At 40.3% G+C, this 24,449-nt stretch overlaps 1 protein-coding gene across 4 annotated transcripts; it reads right to left on the bottom strand.

The window, feature by feature from the left end:
- Positions 1-4: 4 nt before the first annotated feature.
- On the bottom strand, positions 5-24,449 carry LOC137588927 (myoferlin-like). 4 transcript variants are annotated; one of them, XM_068306263.1, is made up of 54 exons: positions 24,241-24,449; positions 23,332-23,387; positions 22,846-22,937; positions 17,063-17,171; positions 16,868-16,961; positions 16,636-16,790; positions 15,885-16,013; positions 15,692-15,754; positions 15,544-15,594; positions 15,415-15,445; positions 14,881-14,996; positions 14,635-14,761; positions 14,185-14,288; positions 14,010-14,078; positions 13,885-13,928; positions 13,273-13,355; positions 13,059-13,097; positions 12,592-12,716; positions 12,379-12,492; positions 12,111-12,288; positions 11,900-12,024; positions 11,610-11,719; positions 11,294-11,486; positions 10,946-11,101; positions 10,738-10,869; positions 10,485-10,648; positions 10,103-10,217; positions 9,884-9,986; positions 9,580-9,722; positions 9,305-9,475; positions 8,287-8,380; positions 8,107-8,184; positions 7,793-7,974; positions 7,480-7,638; positions 7,270-7,371; positions 6,972-7,133; positions 6,667-6,832; positions 6,508-6,584; positions 5,066-5,077; positions 4,876-4,974; positions 4,677-4,805; positions 4,376-4,531; positions 4,211-4,302; positions 3,953-4,123; positions 3,696-3,844; positions 3,215-3,354; positions 3,041-3,129; positions 2,856-2,951; positions 2,412-2,553; positions 2,205-2,304; positions 1,641-1,834; positions 1,053-1,162; positions 806-953; positions 5-591 (listed from the first exon to the last, which is right to left on the bottom strand). In XM_068306263.1, exons 1-54 carry the CDS (start codon positions 24,326-24,328, stop codon positions 553-555), a joined length of 6,165 nt encoding a protein of 2,054 aa, XP_068162364.1. In that variant the 5' UTR covers positions 24,329-24,449; the 3' UTR covers positions 5-552. The 4 variants fall into 4 exon arrangements, with proteins under 4 accessions (XP_068162364.1, XP_068162366.1, XP_068162367.1 ...); XM_068306265.1 differs by lacking the exon at positions 5,066-5,077; XM_068306266.1 differs by lacking the exon at positions 13,059-13,097.

The raw sequence follows: 24,449 nt of genomic DNA, 5'->3' as shown, positions 1-24,449 counted from the left end.
TTAATCAATGTTCAACATATTTAATATATTTAAAAGATCTGTTATTTAATATACAAAAAAAAAAGCTGACACGGTTAACAGCTGACAATTTCTGCTGAGTGACCAGAAAAATAGAAACCCTTGTACACTGTAATACAATAAAGCACAGTAGTCCTGTAATACATACTAACTGGAATTAAATTCCCTCAAATACACCAAGTGAAAACATTAAAAACCTGTCAAAAGCTCCCATTTCTTCACACTATCACCAACATTTGAAGAATACAACACTTGTGTTGGATTGTATTAACATGTACAGGGAAGTCTATTTATCTGGGTGTCAAAGGCAGTGGTTTAGAAGCAAATCTATTGCTCAAGTCTGTTGCAGTGTAGCCAAAGTGTTCGTGGTAAAATATGATCATATAGTGCAAATATGCGAGCACCCCTTCCCATTTAATTAGACGTCTGTAGCATAAGAAGCAGGAAGATTATTCAGATTTACTGGCAGTCGTGCACAGTTCGTGTGATCTCGTGGCCATTTTAAGATCTTTTGTTGCGCTTCTTCCATAGTAGTTATTGTAGTGGCCTCACGATCTTCATTGAGATGTAGTTCTGGAAAAAGCAAAAGAATAAAGTAACTGCTTCTAGTCTGGACAAGAGTATATAAAACACAGCCTCAGGATTTGATGTCACCAAGCTCTCCTATGAGGGAAAGGAAGGAAACTTCAGAGTACCTGGAAGCAGCATGTGCTCATCTCTACCCCTTTGAATTCCTTTTTACTAGTAGATAATTTCAGAAAGACAGATACTCCCACATTGTACTTACTGGTAGTGAGTACAGCAGAATGGCGAGGAAGAGAATCACTATGGTGAGGATGATCAGTGTGATGAAGATACACCTGAATCTTCGCCACACAATGAACTTCATGGTCTTGCATGGATTGGTGAACCAAAAGAACGATGTTTCTGGGCGACTGATAAAAGGAAATCACGTGTTGAACTACACACAAATTCATTCACTGTCATTTTGTCAATTGGCAGAATATAAAAAAGGGACTGTTTCACATTCATACTTGGGAGGGTCTAGTTTTGGGTTCATGTTTGGCTCGTCTCTGCCTTTTCCAGCAGGTCTCTCATCTGCATTTGCTTCGCTTATAATCTCAAGTGTCATTTCCACTTTTCCCTGAAAACGCAAGACAGATTTAAAAAGCAAAACAACATTGAAATATTGAAGACCAGACACTTCAAAATAAGCATGTTATGTCTGCCGATCAGGTCCCTGCTTTCACTGATGTGTCAGCAAAATTATGCAAAAGCTACTAAGTAGATTTCCATGAAATGTGAAGATGAGTCCTACTTTTTAACACAAAATGGGGAGTTTAACTCTTTTCTCAATTTTTCAGTAAATAAATATCTTGATGGGGGGAAAAAAAACTCAAAAAACTGGCAATTGTTGCTCCAAAATAGACAGGATGACATTCAAAGTTAATTTACTCTAAATATGCAGACCAGCAAAGAAATATGTCGGGGACTTGCAGACTGTTTTGTGAGTCATTCTTTTTAAACTGGAAATGAGAAGTCGTCATAAAAGCTCCTACAGATTTAAGTCAACGTTCTTATTTAACTCATTTATTTCTAGCTATACTTTCAATCACACTTACACCAAGAACCTTCTCTCCATCCTTTTCAATGGAGCAGGGCCACCAGCCTCTGACTGAATGCTGAGCAAACAGAGACTTGGTGTTATCAGTCTTGTTCGGAGCTCCCATTTCAAAATCATCCATCATCTTTAAAGAGCACTTCTCCGGGGTCTTGGCTGGAGGAACAAGATTACACAAATCCAGCTCCAGTGTGCCTGAGACCAGAAAGTTAGAACGGTCAAGTTTTAGAATTGTGGTTTCCGGGTAAACCAACATCTCAAATCAGATTATATTGTGTTTCATTTGGAGATGAAACTTCGAATGGACGATTCAAAACAACAATGTACCAAAATCAAATAATTTAAATGTGATATGTAATGTATGAATCTGGTTGATAATGTTTGTAATTAGAGAGATGTTGTTGATTCAGGGGACGGGAATTTTACAAGCAAATGGCTTCTACCCTTTTTTTCTTTTCAGATGTTGTTGTCGATGTTCCAAAACTGATGAAAGTGAAGTCTGCTGTAATAACATGTCTGGAAAGGAAAAAACTGACTAAAAAAAAAAAAAAAAAAAACTTCTCACCAAGATAATCATCCAAGGAAAATTTGTCATTATCCCATATCTGAGCAATGAACTTGGGAGGAATCCTGAACTCTGTCTTGTCAAGACTCCAAAAGCGCTCCTGTTGAAAAAGAACAAATGTTATAGAGGTATATGTTTAACAAGCAGGCCTTACTGTGTTCCATCTCTACTGTATTAAAATGAATGATTGGGTCAGACAAGCCTCACCTTCATGGACACAAGACAGAGTTGTTCAGCAGGTAGGAAGTCGAATTCGAAGACAAGCCTCCAGTTAAAGTTGCCGTCTCCATCCAGAGACCTGTAGTGAACGTCAGTCTTCTGCTTGTCCTCCTCCATTCCTGGCATCCAGCTAGAGAGAGGAAGCACAAGGGGTGAGCGTTCATCAGTAACCCCTCTTACACAGTTTTTAGAGAGAGTTACAGAAATCAATGTGAATCAGTCAAAAAAGAGGATTTTACAAATGGCTGCCAATGACAGATAATCTCGTTTCAAGGATTCATAAAGTTGATTTAACCTCACCTTAATTTTAATTAGAAACAACATTCTGGAGCAAATCAAGGGCAAAAATTGAATAAAAATGTGTTCAAATCAAACAGCATCTATAAAATTCAAAGACCGTAAAATCTAATTTTGAAAATTTGTGAGCCATACCCTTTGACGTAGATGTCACTCATGCTTTCTCCTGTGATGCTGGTCTCATCTAAAGTCACTTCTGTAGTGTTCCAGATGATGGCGCGCAGGAAATACCTGAACACACACACACACACACACACACACTTAGTTTAATCTCAAGAGTATCTGATGTAACACAGGGGATGAAACTGCTCTGCACTTACTTCTTCGGCTTGCGTGGTGTGATATCAAAAGGAGGTCCAGGGATGCCAATCGACTTGGGGAACACGTCCACCCACATTTGAAGGCTTCCCTAAAATTAACAAACCACAGATGTTTTCCCAGAATAACTGCATCAGGGAAGATGTACATGTTAAATGTGAGATGTGGCATCTGACCTGAGACAGATTCGGTTGGAAGGTGCTGTAAAGGGTCCTGGTCTCCACGTGTTCAGGGACAAGCCCCTGTTTTCTGAGCACATGCAGACAGATTCGTTCTGAGGGCGGACCCAAGTGCTGATGAATTTCCTTACCGGTCTCTGAAAGGATAATATATATCGTCTCAATAGATCAGTTAAATAACACATGGCAGCAACTCTGATGTTTCATATCATTACAGCAACTACACTCCAGTGCAACACTGAAAAGTGCAGCCGTATGTTTTAATGTTTTACAGCAGTTGATGACTGCTGTGATGTATAGGTACGATAAGAAAAGTCAGCGTCAGTTCTCCAAGGGTGGTAATGTCAGTCGGCTGGTCCAGCACTTTGGTTCAGACAGAAATGTGATTGTACAATCAAAATATAAAATCTAGCTGGATTTCAGAGTTGGATTATGTCAACCTCATTGCCACTGCTGCCTTAGAAATTATTGACATTACCAAATTCAGCCAGTGTGTATTCTTTGCCATTGAAGGTAAGCGATGCACCGTTGTCTTCAGACCTGGGTTTGGACAAGCCTTTCATACGAGCCAGGTTCTCCAGAATCTGAGATGGCTTTAGTTGGTCCCGCCACTGGTTGATACCAGAGCTAAGATGCCGAGAGAGAGACATCAAAGAATCATCTCACTCAAATATCTACCATTTTCATAAATAAAATTAATTTTCCACAAGACCGTCCATGCCAAATTTTCCCTACATGCAGTAAGTTTGAGGGTGACCACAGTAGGAGTTATATCGGGACAGGAAGCGGTTCTCCAGGTCAATCACTGTCTCGCCGACCTTCTCATCACTGCTCAGGAGATCATAGTCAAAGACAGAGATCTTGAGATCCTTATCTTGGGGCAGGAAGCACGTCATCTCAAACATTCTTAAAAAGAAGAAAAAAAATGAAAGTGAGAATTACAAGATGGTAAGGTCCCTTTTATGATCAGATTTGTCCATTCATAGTGTTTACCTTCCAAACACAGGGTTGGTGGTGTTGGGCAAGTAATCATCTCTGTTATCTATCGTCTTCCTTCCTAGTGATATCTTTATGTATGGATCACACTGAGCAGGAGAGAAAACAGAAGTTGAAGCAGAAGATGCTGACTGGACCAGCCTGTACTGAAAAGTGTCTCACTCTGCCGTTGTTGTCTTTGGGCTGCAGGTCTATGGCGCGGACCACATAAATCCTGACTAAACACTCCTGAGGTCCACTATCTGGCAGCTCCCTGAACTGACGAGGAGGAGGAGCGACACCCGGATCGTCTGGAAGAGGGTACACCTTAAACGAACCCTGCAGACACAAATCAAGACTGGAATGTCATCCAGGGAACTGGTTCATTTTACAGCTTATTGAGTAGATTCTGCTCCTGTTACATTATAATATTCTTTAACAAAGCATTATTCATTTTTAACAGTTCTGAATGATGTCAAATTACCTTCAACTCCCCAACCATAGTGGGGTCTTCATCACCGTTCTCATTTTTGCCTCGTTGCAGTTTGAAAGTATTGCAGAAATCAGTCAGCCCTTTGAATTCTGGGACATTCTCCAGCTCACCGTCGTACACCTGAGAACAAACAACACACTGTAAGGCGTGACTTTTACTTCTGGTGAAAGCAAATTTAAAACAAGCTTACTTTGAGGGTGTCGTATCCTTTTTTGAGATAGGGGCCACATTTCTGCTGGTCTCCAATTGAAGCGTAGAATTTACTCCACCAATCAACAGTCTCTTTTTCCTAAACATTGAAATGCACCATTTTTATCATCATGCATATGGTTCTCTGCATTTGGAGGTTTCTTAGTCTTATTTATTTAATTTGCTCTCACCTTCTCTGCTTGCTTTGGAGAGAAAGGATGCAAGTGTAAAAAAGAAGATGAGGATCAGTACACTGACAGCAGCAACAAAAATGCAAACATACATCAGGAGAACTGGCAAGATGGTAAATGACGACGAACAGGCAATTGAAAAAGAAGTCTTAGCAGCAATTTGAGGACTGACAGTGAACCTAAAACCAAGGGCGTAACAAAGGGAAATTCAAAAAAAATGTTCTACTGAATTAAATCCCAGGGTTTGAGGCACTTTCATGGTTAATAGATAGATAGATACTTTATTAATCCCGGAGGAAATTGCATATGTGCTTACCGGTGCCGTAGGGTAGATGTTTTAAATATTCAGTCTTAATATTAGTAATAATAAATCAGGAGGTTCATAAATTCTCTTGAAACATAGTACTGATTACCAAATGATTTATTTTTTTGGTCTGGAAATTGAGATTTAAAAAAAAAAAATCCTTATAAAAACAATTTTCAGACAATGCTAAATTTAGATAAGAGAGTTTTGGGGCTTATTTCTTTTCTTACCTTGAGTTAAATAAGAAAATGTGTTTCATTCACATCTGTACACTGAATATGAAGCTACAGCCAGCAGATGGTTAGCTTAGTTTTAACCCATACGAAAGCCCTAAAGCAATAGTTATGTCTCCTTCAAAATGTGCATGACTGTATTTTCATACAGAAATAAACTCACAAACATCTTAACTACTAAACATGTTTGTTTTTCTTTGCTTCTACCCTTTGGTTTTTATACACATTTAAAAATGAATGCAGAACAGTTAAGTTGATGATCTTTAAAAAGCTGTTAGATGCGTTCCCCTCTAAATGCTGGCCTAACTAGCTGCTTGCAGTAACGTTATATTCATTGTGGATACAGAATGACATATTCTCAGTTAACTCTTGGCGAGAAATAAAATAAGCATGCACCAGCCAAAACATTTAGAATTTTGATGCCATCCTGGGGGGGCCTTAACATTTTCCATTTATATGTTACACCCCTGTGGTGAAAAAACAGAATGATTAAATGTGTTCATTAATTTAGAGGCAATTAAAATAAGTACGAATGTGGTTATTGTGACAATTTCAACGTAGATTAATTGCAGTGTAAAATTATTAAGAGACCTTTGTCAAGCACTGCATTGTGGAGTAAGTGATCTCAGCCTTACGGTCTCATTGGTGCCCAGGCTTGTGAATTAGAAAGCTACAATACAAGCGAGTAACCATACATACAAAATGGGAGGTAGGGGAAGCCAGTTTGTTGACAGCAGTTGACATGCTGTACATGAACTGTAAGCCAGAGTAATAAAGTTTGTCAAATTTGACTCGAGTGTCAAATTGTGCACTTCTTAGTGACAAGAGGCGACTTCACGCGTGTTTGATAAAGCCATGAAGGACACGAATGATAAATCACACACATGTCCAATGGTAGAGCTCACCTGTGCCTCTAACAGGGGTCTGGATTCTTCCATATTAATGGCGACATATTTGGAAGGTGAAGCCATCATCAGAGCCACTGTAAGTGAGGACAACATTAGAACAAGGATCTTTGTCTCTAGCCAAGTTGTGTAAGCACATTGTTACTTTTGCTTCCTTACTTTTGGAAGACATGGCTCCCTCTGCGGTGATGACATACGGGTCACATCTAAACTCCTCCAGACTGGTGATAGTGCACTGGCCAACCACAGGTTTCCTCCCAAATGGACGGTGGTCAATCACCTTGAGCACAATTGGAGGCGTGTACATCTCATCCTTTGGGAGGAGCTGGATGAAGGGTGTGAAGCAGCAGTACAATGAATATACAGTCGTACACAGTAGAAATACAACAGCTTGTAAATATATTTTCGTTGTTCTACAAGTCACACCCCCCCTCTATCTCAGCCCCCCCCCAGCTTGCTCTTACCACTTTGATGAAGAGGACAGAGCTGGGGAAGTTAGGGCTCTTCTTCATGTTCTTGATGACGGCTGATTCCATCCTCTGGCCCCCACACTCCACCACGAGGCTGGGTGAAGACACTGACGCCAGCTGGTACGGCTTCATGTTCCTCAAGCCCCATGCAAGAATCTGTAAACACACACACACACACACACACACACACACACACACACACACACACACACACACACACACACACACACACACAAAGTCATTTTCCTATTTGTGTTAGTTCAGATCAACAGTCTCAAAGGTTGTGTGTTACCTCCACAGCGGTAAGCTGCACCACAGGCCGGATGCCCTGAGGAACCATGTAGAGGTTCTCTGATCTCTTTGGGGGAACCAGGGGGAGATCGGTCTCACCCGACTACAGACAGAAGGAAGTATTGATTATGCTTACATTTACATGATTTGTAAATCTGTGAGATTGTGATGTATGTAATGGAGCATATTCTCCATCACTTTCATGACAAACCTTGTCATTAAGGATGAGTTCAGCAGCCACGAGTGTTTCCCCTGCCTTGTGACCTTTCTGTATGATGGGATGCCACAGCAGTTTGGGAGTCTGATCTATGCCTGGGTTCAACTTCACCATCGGCACACAGACGCTGCGGCCCAGCAGCTCATCCTTTCCCTGGACAGAAGATGAGATCAAAGTCATGACTTCATTTCCATTTTTACGCTAATTCATGGTTTTAAAAAGAAATACATGTTCATCAGAAGTATTCCACTAGTACATGTGTTATAAGGTGCTACTTAGTTACTGATGTAAATCTGTCATAACCTACCACTTGGTCGTGGTCGTAGAACTCCAACACAACATCAGGAGGAAGCTGAGCAATGTTCTGTGGGTCTCCATAAATCTCCACGTCATTGAAAATAAGAGTTTGGTCCCAGGTTGGGTTCAGCGTTGCTCGCAGCTTCTCAGTTGTCTTACTTACATGTAGGAAGGACACATGTGCATATGGGTCTGTGAAAGAAAAATGCATGTTCATGTTTTTAAATGATTTTCATGCACATTTCATTTGAGATCTAACATTTGAAATGCAAACGGCACTAGAATCTAAATGTCTAATTAGGGTTTCGACAAGTGGAATCGTACCAGAGAAGCTATCTTTGTCCATAGATGTCAAGTTCCGTGCTTGATAGATGTAGACTCGGAGATGATACAGATATGACCCTGGGGAAAAATCATTCTGTACTATAGATGTACGTATATATCTTCATAAACATGATGTGGGTGATGATTTTTGTGAGTCACTACATGCACTATATTGCTCACTGTCATAAGAGCAGAACACTGTTGGAGTGTTTGCACCAAACATCTTAGTGGTGTCAGCCTTGGAGCCTTTCTCGTTGGCGTCAGTATCAACCCCCTGCAAAGGAAGACACAGCAGACACCTTCAAGCTGTCAAACTGTCAATGCAGCTCACACTTCCAAATTGAACTGGAACCAAGGCAGTCAGAGACTGCAACATCCCACGACACCCCTAAATTCAAAATTTTACCTTGACCAACTAGTGCTAGTGCTTTGATCTATGACCTACTGTCATAGATCAAAGCACTAGCTTTGCTCTATGGTCTTGCTCACACTGGCCTTCTCACTCGTCTTTCCATCTTATCCGGTTCCTGAGTCTACAAAAGTTGAAATTTGACGTTGACCTAGTTTTCTAAAGGTCAAGGTCATTATCATCCCCTTTTGGCCGTAATTTGTTTTTGTTTCATCTTTCTATCTGCAACGGTTGAGAAGATATTTGGTGGACTAAAGAACGGACGAACGGATGAACACACAAACACTGAATACATCATTACAATACATCAAACATTACAATACATCACCACTTTGAAGCAGGATGTAAACCACAGCACTGCTGATGTGTTGAACACACAAGTAAATATTGACCGTGTTTTAGTGACTCATCGAGCTCAGATCCGCTTTCATGCCTTTCCTTTCTCTCCTACTTGCATGGACAGTCCCCATATAAGCAACAGTAAATTATCTATTTGAAACCTGACACCCGTTATGTTTTTCAAAAATGCATTCAATAAGAAAGGTGATAGAGATTTGCTATAAAGATAACCAGTATATAAAACAGTTTTTTTCTTCTATATTAAAAAGTTGGGTGTTTCAGCAGTAGGGTTCCCTGGGATATCGATTAATTTTTGGATCCTCGAGTGGCCAATCAAGTTACTGTACTTTTATTTTTGGCAACCTTACAACAGCTTAATTTTTTTCGCAACGGAAGGTTGGCACATCAGTGTAACATCAATGTTGTAAGGTCTCTTATTTTTTTACTCACTAGTGCCCCCTCTAGCTGGAAGATGGCAGATGCCCCCATCCGGTCCTCCGGTGCCATCTTTCGCCTCCAGCGCCTCCTACGAAACGTGTCTGATGAACGCTCCTTCCTGTGGAACTTCCAACCAATCAGGGAAGAAAATTCCCAGCCTTCGGGGTCACCTCTGTCCTGCCTCTGTGAGGAACAATTAAAATCAGTCTTAATGATTAGGAATGAATAGATTAAAGTGAATGTACCACAGTGTATAGAGTAGTAGTGTCCTATTGCCCTGTGCTGACCTCAGTAGCCCCTCCTGCAGGGAGTGCAGCTCTCTTGCGAGGTCGAACCAGCCTCCTCCTGCGGTGGACATGGTACACCTTCTCTGTAGGAACCCAGGACCGAGGCTTGTCATCGGGGGGAATAGTGACCCCATACTCCCAGCCTGTAGGGTTTGAGACACAAACACACACTAGCAATTTTCTTTTGTTTCATGAGGATTTAAATGTTGCCACATACATTTTTATCAATACTACTACAAGCATGAGCGAGTCAGTGCACTGTCTACAAGGCGCAGCTTGGATCACGTGAGGTAAACGCCTGCACCTTGATCATCCACAGCTCTGTTGTCATCCACATTCCACTCGTCTTCCCACATCCAACCTGGAGGACACTCAAACTCCGCAGGGTTTCGGCTCTTCTCTCCATTCTGCGCAACATACAGTATACAGATTAGATTATAGACTAGACTTCAATTATAAGTCTCTGGAGACAATCAGAGTAGAACAAAGACTGTCATATTTAGAGCCAACATGCTGTTCTCACCACATCGGTGAAGGGCTCAGAGGCACCCTTCCACTCTCCCCCAGGGAAGCGAGCCTCGTTTTGGAACACCTCATCCATGAATTCTGTGTGTCCAGCGTCCGCCTCTGTTAACAGACTGAAAAACAGCATCAACTGTTTATTATTTGAGCCTGGAAAAAGAAAACCCCAAAAAAACATACTGGATTTAGTGTAGAGGGAGAACTTGTTTAAATCACAACTATGTTGGAAGTCTGTCATAGTTGTTGTAAAGTAGAAATGAAGTATTTCTACTTCTTTTTTTTAAACTTTCAATTAAAAAAAATTTTTTTTAGATTTTGTCGTTATTATAAATGTAGCTGATTTTTCCCCATTCAATTTAGGGATCCTCCATAATCATACTCACGCTTTCTCTGGGTCAATAAACCATTCTCCTTCCCACTCCCATCCTCTGGGTGGCATAAAATATTCTTTTTTCAGCTTCAACTTCCCAGTAACGTCAGAGAATTTGTGTCGTCCCACCAGTCCTGTGGTTCCCCATTTCCCAAACACCTGGGCCTGATTCTCATACTGTAATTCAAAAAACAAAGCTTGAAGTTTCAGATACTGACCTTTTAATGAAAATACTATTTTTATCTAAGTTGTATGAGATGTTTTACCAGTTCGGCAAACACACTGAAGGTTCCCTCGGAGAAGGAGTTGAACTTCTTCTCGTGAGCAGACAGACCCAGCCACATGTTGAGTCGAACCTGAACTGGCACCTTCAGACCTTTGTTCTTGTCCATGGGGTACTGAGAGGACGGCAGGTCGGGAAAACACATTAACACACTATGAATTAATCCTTAACGTTCATGATGGGGTGTGTACCTTCAAAAAGATGGTCTGAGTCTTTCCACACTGTTGCCCACAGGCTTGCTCGCTGTATGTGGAGTAGAGGACTTGGTTAGCGGGGATACGACCGTAAGCCACCCTCTTCTCACCACGCAGCATCCAGACGATCACATCCGGCAGGCTGTTTTGAGGCTGGACACAGTGACAGTCAAAGCATGTGAGGAAATACAGGACTATAGATAGGAAGTACCAATATATTGTCTGTTTATTCAATGCTTCTTGTTTTTTTGAGCATTATTGCCTAATTTCCAGGTCAGGTTTCACTAAGGGGACTGAACTTCAGTCTCAGAGACAGACGAGTTCAGAGACTTCTTATCTCCGTACCTCTTCAGCCAACACTTTGAGTTTGTCAGCCCAGGCCTCAATATCCGGCAGGGTGTCACGGATCTCCCTGGCCTCCTCTCTCATTCTTCTGGCTCCGTCCTTGATGTTGGTCAAAGAGTTGTCTCGTAGCTTTTTCAGTTGGATGTCCAGAGACGTCAGGTTGGCTCGACCTTCCAGCTCAGGCATTGGGAAGCTGGAGAGTGAAGACAAAAAGAATTTACATGTCAGTTTATCCAAGTCTCTGTGGTTCATCTAAACTTTTATTTAAGTCAAAAGACACACAATGCTTTCTTCTTTGGAGACAACATTTATTTACCTTTCCAGGTCTTCAATTAGTTGAGTGAGCAATTTTAGCCACACTTCTGCCAGCTGGTTGTCAGAGACCTTTGCCAAGATGCCCGTTTTAAATGCCTCCAGGTTGGATTGCTGCACAGCATCACAATACAAGTAAATAATTTGTTCCTGCATTAACCTTTTTAGGCTGAATGTTTTTCTTGACACATGTACAGTAATGCCAAAAAGAGCTATAAAGCCTTGAGGCAATAAATAGTCCAATTCTGATCTGTCAAAGGTGTTTGATGAGTACAGAGAATAATGCAGCATTACCAGGCGGTGTGTGATATAGAGGATGATGTTGGCAGTGTCCATGCGATGGCTGATGTCCTCCCAGAATGAAGTAACCACCACCACTGGCTTAGTTCCCGCCCATGGCAAGTAATAGTAGTGGTTTCCTGAAAGTTTTAAAAACATTAAAAGTCTTTCCAACAAGAAAGGGAGCAGTGATCAATGAGAACATAAGAGCAGCTACATAACTGACCATCAAAAACAGCACAACTATACTGTGTGGTGGAGGCCAGCGGTTTGCAGGTGGTGTCCAATTTGTTGCCGTAGTTACCGATGCTGACCTCAAACTGGATTGGCTCTCCTGGGTCCTGAATCATGGAGGCGCTATGGAAGACAGCACACAGACAGAACTTCCTCCTCCTTTGGTACTTCTAAAAAAGTGAGAGAGGGAGAAGAGGAGGAAATACTTCAAATCTGTGTGAAAATGAACTCAACTTATCAGGTATCGAGACTCATAATACCTGTGCCACCAGGATGTCATCACTGGGGATGCTTTCTACCATTTTGTCAGCTTTCTCTTCCAGCTTAGTGCTCAGCTCGACCAGAACCCTTCCTCTGTACGCCACTCCTTCCCCCTGGACAGGCATTGGTGTGAAATGTGGAGAAGTCAATGGAGGTGATTCCCAAGTTCAGACAAAAATGATCAAAACTGCAGCTGACTGATCGACCACCACCTTTCCAAAGTTGAGATCCTCATAGGGGTCGGGTAAGCCAGTGAACTCTCTAGGGCTGCCATACAGGTTGACATAGCAGGGTCCGAAGACGGGCAGGAAACCCACTTCAGCCTGTCCCGTGTTAGCTGTAGACAGATGGAACTAGACTCAGTATCTTTATGATTAGACTCGCGCTAAGCTAAGCAAAGCTTCAGTGTTAGTGGGCGTGTGATGCTGCTTTTGAAGCAGTGATGGGCGGATGGCGGTGGGCAACAGTGAATGTTTGGTAAGCGAGTGAAAGGCACAACACACAAACAGCAAACGTTCAAGTCCTAATTCTATTATCACAACAATGACAGCATAGCTTTATTAGCTATGTGCGCAAGGACCGAGACTTCATGAGCAAATTAGGGTGCACAACATGCTTAATGCTTTCAACTCATGCAACACGGGGCCAAAAAAGAAAAAAAAAAAAAGCACAGATGAACCTTCAAATGATGTCATTTCCTCATTTCCTGCATGTTCCTCTATTCCAGGAGAAAAGGGAAAATTCATATACCGTTAAGAAAGCATACAAACAGGTGAACAGTGGTCTTCAACTGCAAAATGTATTACTTCCACACAGTAATGAAGAAGAGATTTGTTGAATGCAATCATCTCCTGAACTTAGGTAGTAAAGTAAAATAGTACCAAAGCTAATACCTTCTATCTCTCCACCAGAGGAGGCGATCTTGGCCAGGTTCAGGTATGTGGTGCCTATAGCATCATTTCCTGTTACACGATCCCTGCAATCATGAATACACAAAACAGTTCATCTCACTCTGCACACACAGTGTGATTAACTGTTGAATAACATGCAAACATCACATTGTGAAGGAACCGATATGCACTGCTTTTTCACCACATCTTTAGGAAGAGAAAAACATCTTTTACTACCACGTCTGCTGGCTATCAGATAATGCCCCGTTTTCAACACCTTCTGAGCGGCGCATAGTTTTTCTAGTTTCCTCTTACAGCCACTTCCCTTCAGGCTTCCTGGACTTCCAGACTTTTAATTCTCTCAAAAATACCCAGTAAGGAAAATCAGCTGAGTGTGTGCCAACAGGATCCTATGCTGCTGAGGGGAAGGGAGGGGCCTTCACAGGCTGAGTCATAATCTCATGCGGTTGGTGATGGAGCATGGAAACACACACACACTTCTCTGTCAACCCCAGGCAACAGAGAGTCAAATATTTTCCCAAAGGGATTGTATTGTAGCCTGGTATTTCCGACATTAAATATTAATCTAAAATACAAATAAAATGGCAATCTTACCAATCAAAGACAGTCAGTTTGATCCGTTCACACATGGAGGGGAACTACAGAAGATAGAAAGTGGTGAAAAAGTTTGACAAAAAACGGACACATTTGCTCTTTTTATGCTCCAACAATCCCCTTACCTTTACTTGGAGGTTGAGAAGTTGGTTCCACTCTGGGTTTGCATTCTTCTCAATGATCTGAGTACATATCTATGTAGAAGAAAACCCACCACCTTAGCATTTCTTCTGTCACACAGTATTGTTCCATACAGAATGCTAACGTTTAACCCTCAAGCATGAGAAATGACCAGGAAACCTTTTTGCCAGCGAATCGTGCTTCTAGAAAAGGATCCACCAGGTTCTTCTTGTTTTCTTCTCCACCAAAAATCTCTTTCATGGTCTGGACAAACGCGTCATCCACTAAAATGAGAAAATATTAGAACAAATCAGCGAATATATATACGACAACATGTTCTGCTTTTACAAGTCGTGACCACAATAAAAAGACTTTAGCTGTGCATTACATCATTGGACCTATAATAGTTCCATGTCCAACCTGAATGATATGACTCCTTATTCATGAAAACCTAGAATCTAGAATCACATTGACAGCCATCCAAGAAAACACCCATCCCCATCATCTCCAAAAAAATTAATGAAAATCCTTTCATAGTACTGATGAAACCTCCTTGTGTTGCAAATTTTTTTGTATTCTGTATGCATTAAATTTGGATTGTTAGACATGTAATACAACCCCCCCTCTTACTCTGGGGAACGTCCTCAGCTCTGAACACCTTCAGTGACAGAGTGGCCCATCTCAGAGTCACGCCAGCTGGCAGCAGCAGATTACTCTCTATGTCGTCTTGATCGTCGTTTGGCTCCCTCTTCTCCACCTACGGGATGTCAGAGAGAAATTCCAGAGCTCAGAATGAACGAGGGGCACCGCCGCCACATTAATGGAAAGAGAATCAAGCAACATCAGTGACGGTCATCTTGGAGGTGTCAGACTTACCGGAGGCTCATCTCCAGTCCCAACGACAAAGAGGCTGACTTTGAGATAGCCTTTAGCCCCGGAGCTGGAGTCATCGGGGTCATTCAACAGGAGCCACTTCCTCAGGACACAGTGGGCTGAAATGAGATATGCATACAACAAAGTGACAAAACTCAACAGAATTATTGATGATAGAAACAATCTGCTAATTTCCTCTCAAAGCCATTGTAAATACAGACAAGAAATGCCAGTAATTTTAAAAGTATTTAGATCTTTTTAGTCTTATTCTAAGATAAATAAATGATTATGCAACTTGAATTCTACTTGCACAGATCTTTTATAGTCTACCAGGAAGGCCACATTCTATGATTCACTTTTTTCTTCCTATCCTTGGTATTTTACAATCACTTTTTAATATAAGCCTAGGGTTAAAGTCACCAAACACACAATTAAAAACAGTTAAAATAATCTAGTCACATTCTGCACTGACCAAACAGAAGCATCCTTTGAGAAAATACAAATGACACTCAAATTTGTGGTTTTTGAGAAGCTCACCTGGTTCATCATAAACATAACCAATGTCCAGCTGTCAGAGAGAGAAGATCAGCCAAAGTCATCAACACTTTGAATCCACTCTTACACATGATATTCAAAACAATGTGAAAACTGAATGAAACCAGATACCTTGAATTCTCCCATGAGACTATCAGCCCTGAGTGAATAGGAGTTATACACCTGCAATAGAGAAAATAATAATAATTCAGCTTGTCTATTCATACAAACTGACAATATATTAAACTTTGAGTTTTCAAAATCACATGTGTGTACAGACCCGGAAGCTGATGTGGTTATCAAACAGATCTGATGGCAGCATGTGGACATTGTAGAAAAACATCTATAAAAAAATTAATTCAAAAAAAAGAAAACAGAGAGACCATTGATTTTAGACATTCAAACACAAGCTTGTAGTTTTGGTTTGGCTCATCTGTAACAAATCTGTGTCATCTACTGCTAAGAGAAATCACCTCATCGAAAAACGGGTTGTTTCCCCTCTTGATCCTCGTCCTGTGGGTCTGCCCACACACACTAACCTTCACCACCGGTTTGACATTGTTGCCAGACAGTTGTCGGGCCTCAATGATCCGGACACGAATCTGAAAGACACAACCTTACAGTCTCAGAATGACAGCATCTGATTCTGTCCCAACGACATTTTATATAACTGTAAATGTGTGATTTATAAATACAAGACCTGAGAAATTGTGGGAACCAGAAATTTATCTCAACTTTAAATCGAAGAAGAGGTGAAAATGAATTCTTTTGCCGTACAGTTTGAGCTGCATTTTCCTGTAGTTCTTTTCAGGAGCAAGAAAACTAACAAAAATTACAAAACATTACCATAGCTGTGATTAAAATAGAAAAGGGCCAACAGTTTTTTTTCTTTTCAATAAAAGGAAAGGAGATCACGCTTCCTTCTGATGTTCTTATCTCCAGCCAAAAGCAGCCTCAGGTTATAGTGCAAATAACAGTGCAAACAGCAATTCATGCTCCAATTTCTACACACACTAACAAATATGTGAACTAAAAGCAGACTGCACCGGTTTCAGCACTGCAGCTTCATTTTTTGACAAACAAAAATACACCAGTAGAATAAAAACAATACGGTTAGCAGCTTTAAGTTCTTGGGAGTTAGATGACAAACATTATGGGTCTAGCTTTGCATTGGTCCTTTTAATTCATTGTGCAACACTTCAGCAGAGATAATACTAAACTGACTTGGAAATCTTGAGGTTTGTTGACCAGCCGGTGGCGGTTCTGTGCCCTAGCCACCTGACGGCGGAGGTTACCAGCCTGACCGGTGGTTAATGGGGCCCCTGAGACACCAGTCTGGCCCCCGGCTGGTAGAGGTCCATCACCTTCTACACCACCATCTAATCAGCAGACACAGAGATGAAGCATGTGACGACTCTCTAACCTTTACTGCATCATTTGAATGAAATACACATACCAGCATCCACTGTGGAGTCTCCCGATTGAGGGTCGTTGGGGTTGGGTATGGCGTTGGCTGGAGGATCATAGCCAATCACAAGATTGATTGTAGCCTGGAATTAAATAGTTGGTTGGTCTATTATTCTATATTCAAAAGGAGGACTGTTTTTCCTTTCTTTTTTCCCCCCATTAATCCATAAAGAATTAAACTCACTCCAATATTCTGTCCACTTTCATTGACCAAAGGGACATTTCTGGAAGGCAGTGATCTCACTTGGCCAGAGGAAAGTTCTCTCAAAGAGATTTTGGTTGACCCAAGAAATCTGTTCAGAAAAAGAAAATAGTAGACGAGCACTGATTACACAAATAGATTTGTATCCACCGTCAAAATTTTTCTAGGCTCATGTGACTTGGGAGAATCTTCTTGTTGACACATCAGCACCAAAGTCCTGATCTAAATTAGACAAAAGTCTGGCTGCCGACATTTCACTAATCAAGTTACAGGCCACAGAGAAATGAAACGCTTTATGTATGCTCAATGAGGTCACATTCACAAAATGGGTATATACAAGGTCACCACCCAGAGCCAACAAACCCTTCCTTTACAGACAAACAAACGCACCCAATGGACTAGCCTACAGTCAAAACCACACAGACGCTACCAGCGTGGGATTCACTGTGTTTAGCTTGTCTGCAGCATCCTGCAAAGACAAATCAATCAATTGTATTTGTTTTCATCAGAAGGTCTTTAAAAAAAAGGCAATTATGAACAACGTTGGCTACTATCTTTCAGGCATTCCAATTAGAAAATGTAACCTTAAAAAATTAATGAGACAAGGTGAAATGGCAAAACTTCAATAGAACCACCAGGATTATGGGATGTTAATGTAAAAAAAATAAATAAAAATGAAGTAAACATTCAAAATTTTAATGATTGAACAGAACAAATTTGTAAGATTAAATCCAATTGCCTTCAAAGATACAGATGAAGGTGAACTAGAGTTGTTGAGAGATGTTTAGGCTTGAAATGTAAAAAAACACATTCCTCTGATAATTTCTTGGATACTTCAAGGACAGTATTAAAAAAAACTGACCATGAATTCTTTATACAAGTAGACTTTTTATCTTCAGCAGTTCACAATGTTGCATGCCAGGTTACTTATGACACTGTTAAGGCTCATGGCTTGTGTTTGTTTATGCTCAAGAACTACAGGTATATCAGCAACAATATATTCAACACATTAATATTCCCCAAGATGAAAAAGGCAAAAACAAAATAAAACATAGCCATCTCTAGCAGTCTGGATGTTTGTAACCTTTACCACCGTTCCCATTTTATTAGTCACGTCTATCCAAAAGTAATGCAGTCCTGCAAAAAATACCACCCTGCTGCAAGGACCAATGATGCAACATTATATTAGCAGATGGTTTATCACAACAGTCATGTAAATTCATGTAACAACACGTCTTAAAATGCAACTCAACAGCAACACAAACTAAATCGCCCAAAATGATGAAAACCTGATCATTAACAATTTATTGCACAGCTGTATTAAAGTGAATCAGCTTTATCTAGGTGGACTTGGAAAAACTGACAGCTGAGTGTGTGTTTGCCTACATCATCCTTGTACTGATTCCAGAGTAACAACATGAATGTAGTACATCGTGTAAATTGTACCATTCTTTGGGTTGGAATGAGTCACATTATTCTGGCACCATTCCTGAAAAAAGAATTTTCCCAAGACACAAACTCTCAGCAGGCAATAGCTGCATCCAATTGAAGCCAGTTTTTAACGCATCAGTGCTAATTACTTATAATAATGCATTTAACTCTTCGTTATCAACATTTGACTTTGACATAGGAAAAAGTTAAATATACGTACTTCAGTTTAAAGATATATACATTACATGTCATTGATCAAAAACATCAAGGACAACGCAAACAAAATAATCCAAAGATCTCTATAAAGAATGCAAGATTTCATCATGAGACTTAATCGTACATTAATTTTTCATCACATGATGACGTTCCAGCAACTCACAGCTGCATATCAGGTTGCAGAAACTTTGAACTCCCTGCATGAAAAGTTGGACAGTTTTAATGGGAGGAGAGAGGATGGAGAGTTATTGTTTGGCAGCTCTCGGTGCTCTACACCAGGAAGGAGGCTGACACCGGATTTCTCCAGGGAGTCAGTGACGATATGAACCTGGTATGTAACCTCAGCCTGACTGGGGGACCAGCAGCTCTGATCTGTAGTTTTCCCAGGGGCCTGTCAGAGATACTGTAAACATGAATTGGCTTCAGGTAGGATGTGAGTCACTCTCCTATAAAACATGACTGATAGAATATTTCCTTGAGTGATTTTCCCCAAGAAATTAAACCACTTTGGATAGTAGAGCACAGACATACCTGGACCCTTTATATTTCCACTTGGGGATCACTAAAAATATTATATTCTGGTATGTTCAAAAAAAATAAAGGACAGCACGGTATTGAAATCTGGTCATTTCCCCATTGTTGCCCACGTTAGCACACAGACTACATACATGGCGAGTTACAGGAAAACATCCTGGTTCACCCGATTTAATCTCCACATCCACACAATCATCTGCAGACACAACTAAAATGTGTGTGGAATTATTATTGGATGCAGAAACAGTTTTCTTAACTGGAACAGATGTTCAGGTCTTGTGGAACATAGACTGCAATGTTTCGTGCCCTGAGACACTAATAAGTTTATCTTCATGGACTTTCCACATTCCCTGATGGGATGAAGTCCTGCTGATCCGAGCCAAATTGAATCACCTATCTTAGAAGGATAAGGAAGGATTTTCATCACAAAAGCAAAAAAGTGTTCTTGGCTAAGTTTCAGTTTCAAAGTTAACACCCTCCACTTATGATTAATATCTCTCACAGATCTGCGGAATAAGAACGATGATATAGCTGGTCTCAGATCCGTTACTGGGATGTGAAAACCAGACTTTGCACTTGCTTGATTATTGTTGCTTTCAGTACTGCAGGCATATAAAATCCAGAGTTATTTAATAAACAAGGTTAGTGAAAGCAGGTGAAATTTTAGGACAGAGCCCACTGATGTCTGGAATGTGATGAGACAGTAAATAAAACAATAAGGCTAAGATGTAGTTTGGCCACCAATATCCTGTTAAGTATTTTGTTTTCAGATTTTACAGCTTTATTCCAGCATTTTGCCATTGATATGCTGCATTTTGGTAATGATAATACTGAACTGGTCATTTTTTTGTAAAGTTATTGATATCAAAATCCAAGCCATGTCTTAGAAGGCTTCATTGTATTCTGCCATTTAATTACTATTTAATTAAACACATTAAGTAGTGTGATAAAACCGAGGCATGTAAATAAATAAAAAGCAAATGACACCTGGTTTTTACTCATGAACTGGTTTTACAAGTCGAGCTACTTTTGAGAACAGACTATTAAGTTTTGAGCAAAGCTCGTGTCATTTTCGAGCCAGGTCTCTGACGAGTCTCCAATAATTAGTTGGATGGACTTCAGATATTCATAAACTATACAAATTAGTTCCAAACGGAGATAAATAAACCAGACAAAAAAAGCATACTGTCCATTTATTCAGTTCCTTTGTCCTCCACTCATGCTTTTTATAAATACATATACTATGTGGCAATAAGTCTAAATAGGTTTACTTGCTTAAATGTACATGTTAACCTGGCATGACGTTCAGCCATGTTTACGCAGAAATATCAGCATGTAGAAATGTCCTTGAAATAAATTAGTGTGACTTTTATGGCTAATTTTTTCACCTTTCACTTGAATGAAGTCTTTTTTTTTTTTTTACACAAATGTAGTCCCACTTCTTGAGAGAAGAATGTGGATTTGTTTTTTTGGTTTGTTTTTTGCCACGTCTGCCAGAGGGTGAAATGTCAACCAGATGAATGTTTCATTTGTCCTGGTTCATCACTAAATTCCTGCGTCCATTCAATCAAAAAGCTCGACTTGATGTTTAGTGCATATTAATGAATGCATAGTGTTAATTATCAAATGCTGTTATGCTAAAAGAAATGTTTGTCTTGCAAATTAGTGAATGCAGTATGCTAATACTGTACACCTAGATTACACAGTAAAATTAACATGGCAGCATTTTAGCACTTTAGCATGTTGACATTGGTATTCAGCATAGAGGAGAGCTGGGTTTAACGCGTCAGAGCGCTGATAGCATTACAGACGGGTAACTAAAGCCTCATCGAAAACGCCTTTCATCCTTTTAAATTATTTTTTAGATATATATCTTCTTTAACTCTCCATGTCTGTGTTGGTTCTTCCCTTTCCTCCCACCTGGACAAACACACAACTTGGAAGAATTGGTCACACACACAAATTGTCTGTAGGTGTGTGAGTGTGTGTTTGTTCTACGCGTGGCCCCGCGATGAGCTGTCGTCCTATACAAGGTGTGCCCCGCCTTTTGCCTGTATAGCCGGCTGGGATTTGCCCCAGCAACAACTGAGATTGATAAGGCTGATAAACGGAAATTAGCAGGAAAATGGATTAATCTCAATGAACACAGCTAGAAAATCTTAGTTGGCATTTCTCAAAAATGTGTGTGAGGATGTGAAATATTAACTCATGAAACTCACTGTAATTCAATTGTCAGATTATATTATAAAGACTGTGCTACCATTTGCACACTGGAGCCTCATTTTACAGTTTTTTCAATCTTTTCAAAACTTTAGTTAATTCAGTCGACACCGGTTCCTGTTTTGTTCCCTCTGCAGTTGCCACAACGACAAGGATTATGACAACAGCAGCTGGAAAACCGGGAATTCCTTCTCTGCTGCCACTACGTACACTTCAGGGAGTATGTCAGTGGAAAACTTTACTCAGTTAAACATGCTGGAAACACACATGGAAAAGCTCCTCCCCCAGCAGTGACTGTCCTATGCTGGAGGGGGTATGAACTAAAAAATGGTAAACCAAAAAAAAACAAACTATATCAGATATGATGTGATGGACATGAAGTTAAATCAAAGATATTCTTTATATGGTGGATCTGAGTTCAGTAATTAGACATGTTCTGGACACATTCTTGGTGGTTGGTGCAGATTGGTCCCATATGTGACTCCGACTGTATTTAGAAAGAACCTAACTTTAGCCGTAGTAAAGAAAATCATTTTGTACGACTGGCTCCTCTCCTCACATGACCGAGGCATGTTAATGCAGACTTTTCCTGTGACTACAATTTAACTTGCCAATAAACTGCCAAGTGAGGTATTCGTCTTTACGGATTGCTGCACAAAATTCCAGACAGAGAGAGAAAACAAACAGCGATTCATCCATCCTCTGTTGCCCAATGAGGAGCAGTCATCCCACACAATCCAACAAGCCTCAACATGGCAAGCAGGGTGTGAGTGGGAAGAGGCATTCAGCTAAAACTCAACCACTAGACTGCTGCACAACCATCTGACTCACTTTGCTTGCATATAACTGCACCAGAGTTGATAATAATATGTATCTGAACACATGGGTGGTGGACTTTGGCATGTTCAAATAATTATCTTACAGCCAAGGTGCATTAAAGAATCCCCAGAATGTTCTAGCTCCATGATAACTTGTATCAGACTGCCTATATTGTGTTGAGTAACTGATCATATTCATACTGGAAAAGATGCATTAACTTCTGCTGGCTAACACGCTATTCCCCACCTCAGTTAAAGGTGGTTATATAATTGTTTGGATTTGTCAGGATGATGACACAAAAACCGAAGAATAATTTTCCATCAAACGTGGCAGGACAAGACTTGGACCGGATTCGACTTCACTTAATTTTAGTAAGAATTTAGATAAAAAGGGGAGGGGTGTCTGCTTGAATTTAGAAATGACATGTTCTCTATTCACTCCCATACTAGTAGAGAACGTCTGCTTTGCATAATGATTCAATAACATGAGGTACACATTACTGATCTGTTAAACAAAACATAAAGCTGGGGATGATAAACACTTACTTATCTTTCCCAATAGTTTCATAGTCTTTCACAATCACATCGATGTAGGAGCTGGAGTCCAACGGGGTGCCGTTCAGATCAAACTCAAGCACCTGTAAGACAAGATGAGGGATCCACAGCACATTCAATCAGGTACTTCAGCTCCTACAATGTCAGGAAGAAGCAACATTGAACAAATCTGAGAGCAGAGTCTTTGAAATGTTGATTAGCCAACTCAGCTAACATGATGCAAAACATAATAAACACAATTAGTTCCTTTACATCAGTTAGTGTGTATCATGTGATGGCTTTCACCCTATATACACCCCATGTGAAGGATGGCACCGGAACATATAATTACCAGTAATCTGTTATGCCTGCTTTCCTTAGCAGATATGAACTATCCTGTGTGTGTGTGTGTGTGTGTGTGTGTGTGTGTGTGTGTGTGTGTGTGTGTGTGTGTGTGTGTGTGTGTGTGTGTGTGTGTGTGTGTGTGTGTGTGTTTACCTCATTCCACTCAGGATTCAACTCACTGTCAATCGATTTTGTTTTCTTCTTCTCATCTGAAAGTAAAATTGTGTTGTGAATATTTTGTGACTCTTTCACACCAGTCAGCTCTTCCGTGAAATGAAAAAAAAAAACTGTATTCACAGTACATCTTAAAGGAAATGACACACACAGGTCAACCAGCCAAAGAATTCACCTAAACTGTCTTTATCCGCTGCTGAATTGGTATGTTTATCTAAACTGGTACCGTTCTGCATGATTGTGGTGAAGAAAAGTGTTGGTTTGAGCAGGATAAAACTTCTCAGTTTGCAGGAACAAAGAAAGAAAAGAGTGTCTCACCTGAGGCTGGTCATTAGGATGACAACAGCTGACAGCAACTAAAGCTGATGGCCACAATCACCTCAAGGATCTATTCTATTATTTCCTGAATATCTAAATAATCCACAGCCTCAAGGCTTACTTATATGCAATTTATATATTCGCTAAACCCTGAAAAATCCACTTGAGCACACTATCATACAAGTTCAAGCATGATTCATTTCCACATCCTTAAGGTAGAAATGCTGTGACATGTTAGGATAATCTCTAGAGGTGCAATCCATATTATGATAATCAAGATTTTAGACATATAGTATTAGAATGGGGACAATTAAAACTATTTTTAATCCACACATAGGCTATAGGAAAGACTTTGACATGGGATAACAAATGCCATATTAAAATGCCAAAATTAAAAAAAAAAAAAAAAATCTATTCTACTATGCCAGAGTGACGTCAAACTAGGCTGGAATGATAAAAACAGTTACAGTAAACATATCATTTATCTTAAAAGAGACATTACAGATCATTTTCTTGTGGATTAAATGTAGTTAACACTTTGAAATTAACACTTTGAAAGATTAACTTTACCTTTAAAAATGACAGATGCAATTGGATCCGGACTCCCAACTTTCTTTTTAGGCAGACCTTTAGCCGATTCCACAACAACCCGCAACATGGTTACAAAAGTCACAAAAACCAATTAAGACTAAACCGGTTAAATGCAAGAAAAAAGCCTAACAGGACTGCCGTGCCTTGGCATCCTCACTGCCCCATTAATGACGCTCACAGGGCAGGGC

This window comes from Antennarius striatus, chromosome 21, assembly GCF_040054535.1.
Source record: "Antennarius striatus isolate MH-2024 chromosome 21, ASM4005453v1, whole genome shotgun sequence".
Lineage (NCBI taxonomy): Eukaryota > Metazoa > Chordata > Actinopteri > Lophiiformes > Antennariidae > Antennarius > Antennarius striatus.
Note: the sequence above shows the minus strand (reverse complement) of the source record. Positions and strands in the feature narration are given on the sequence as shown.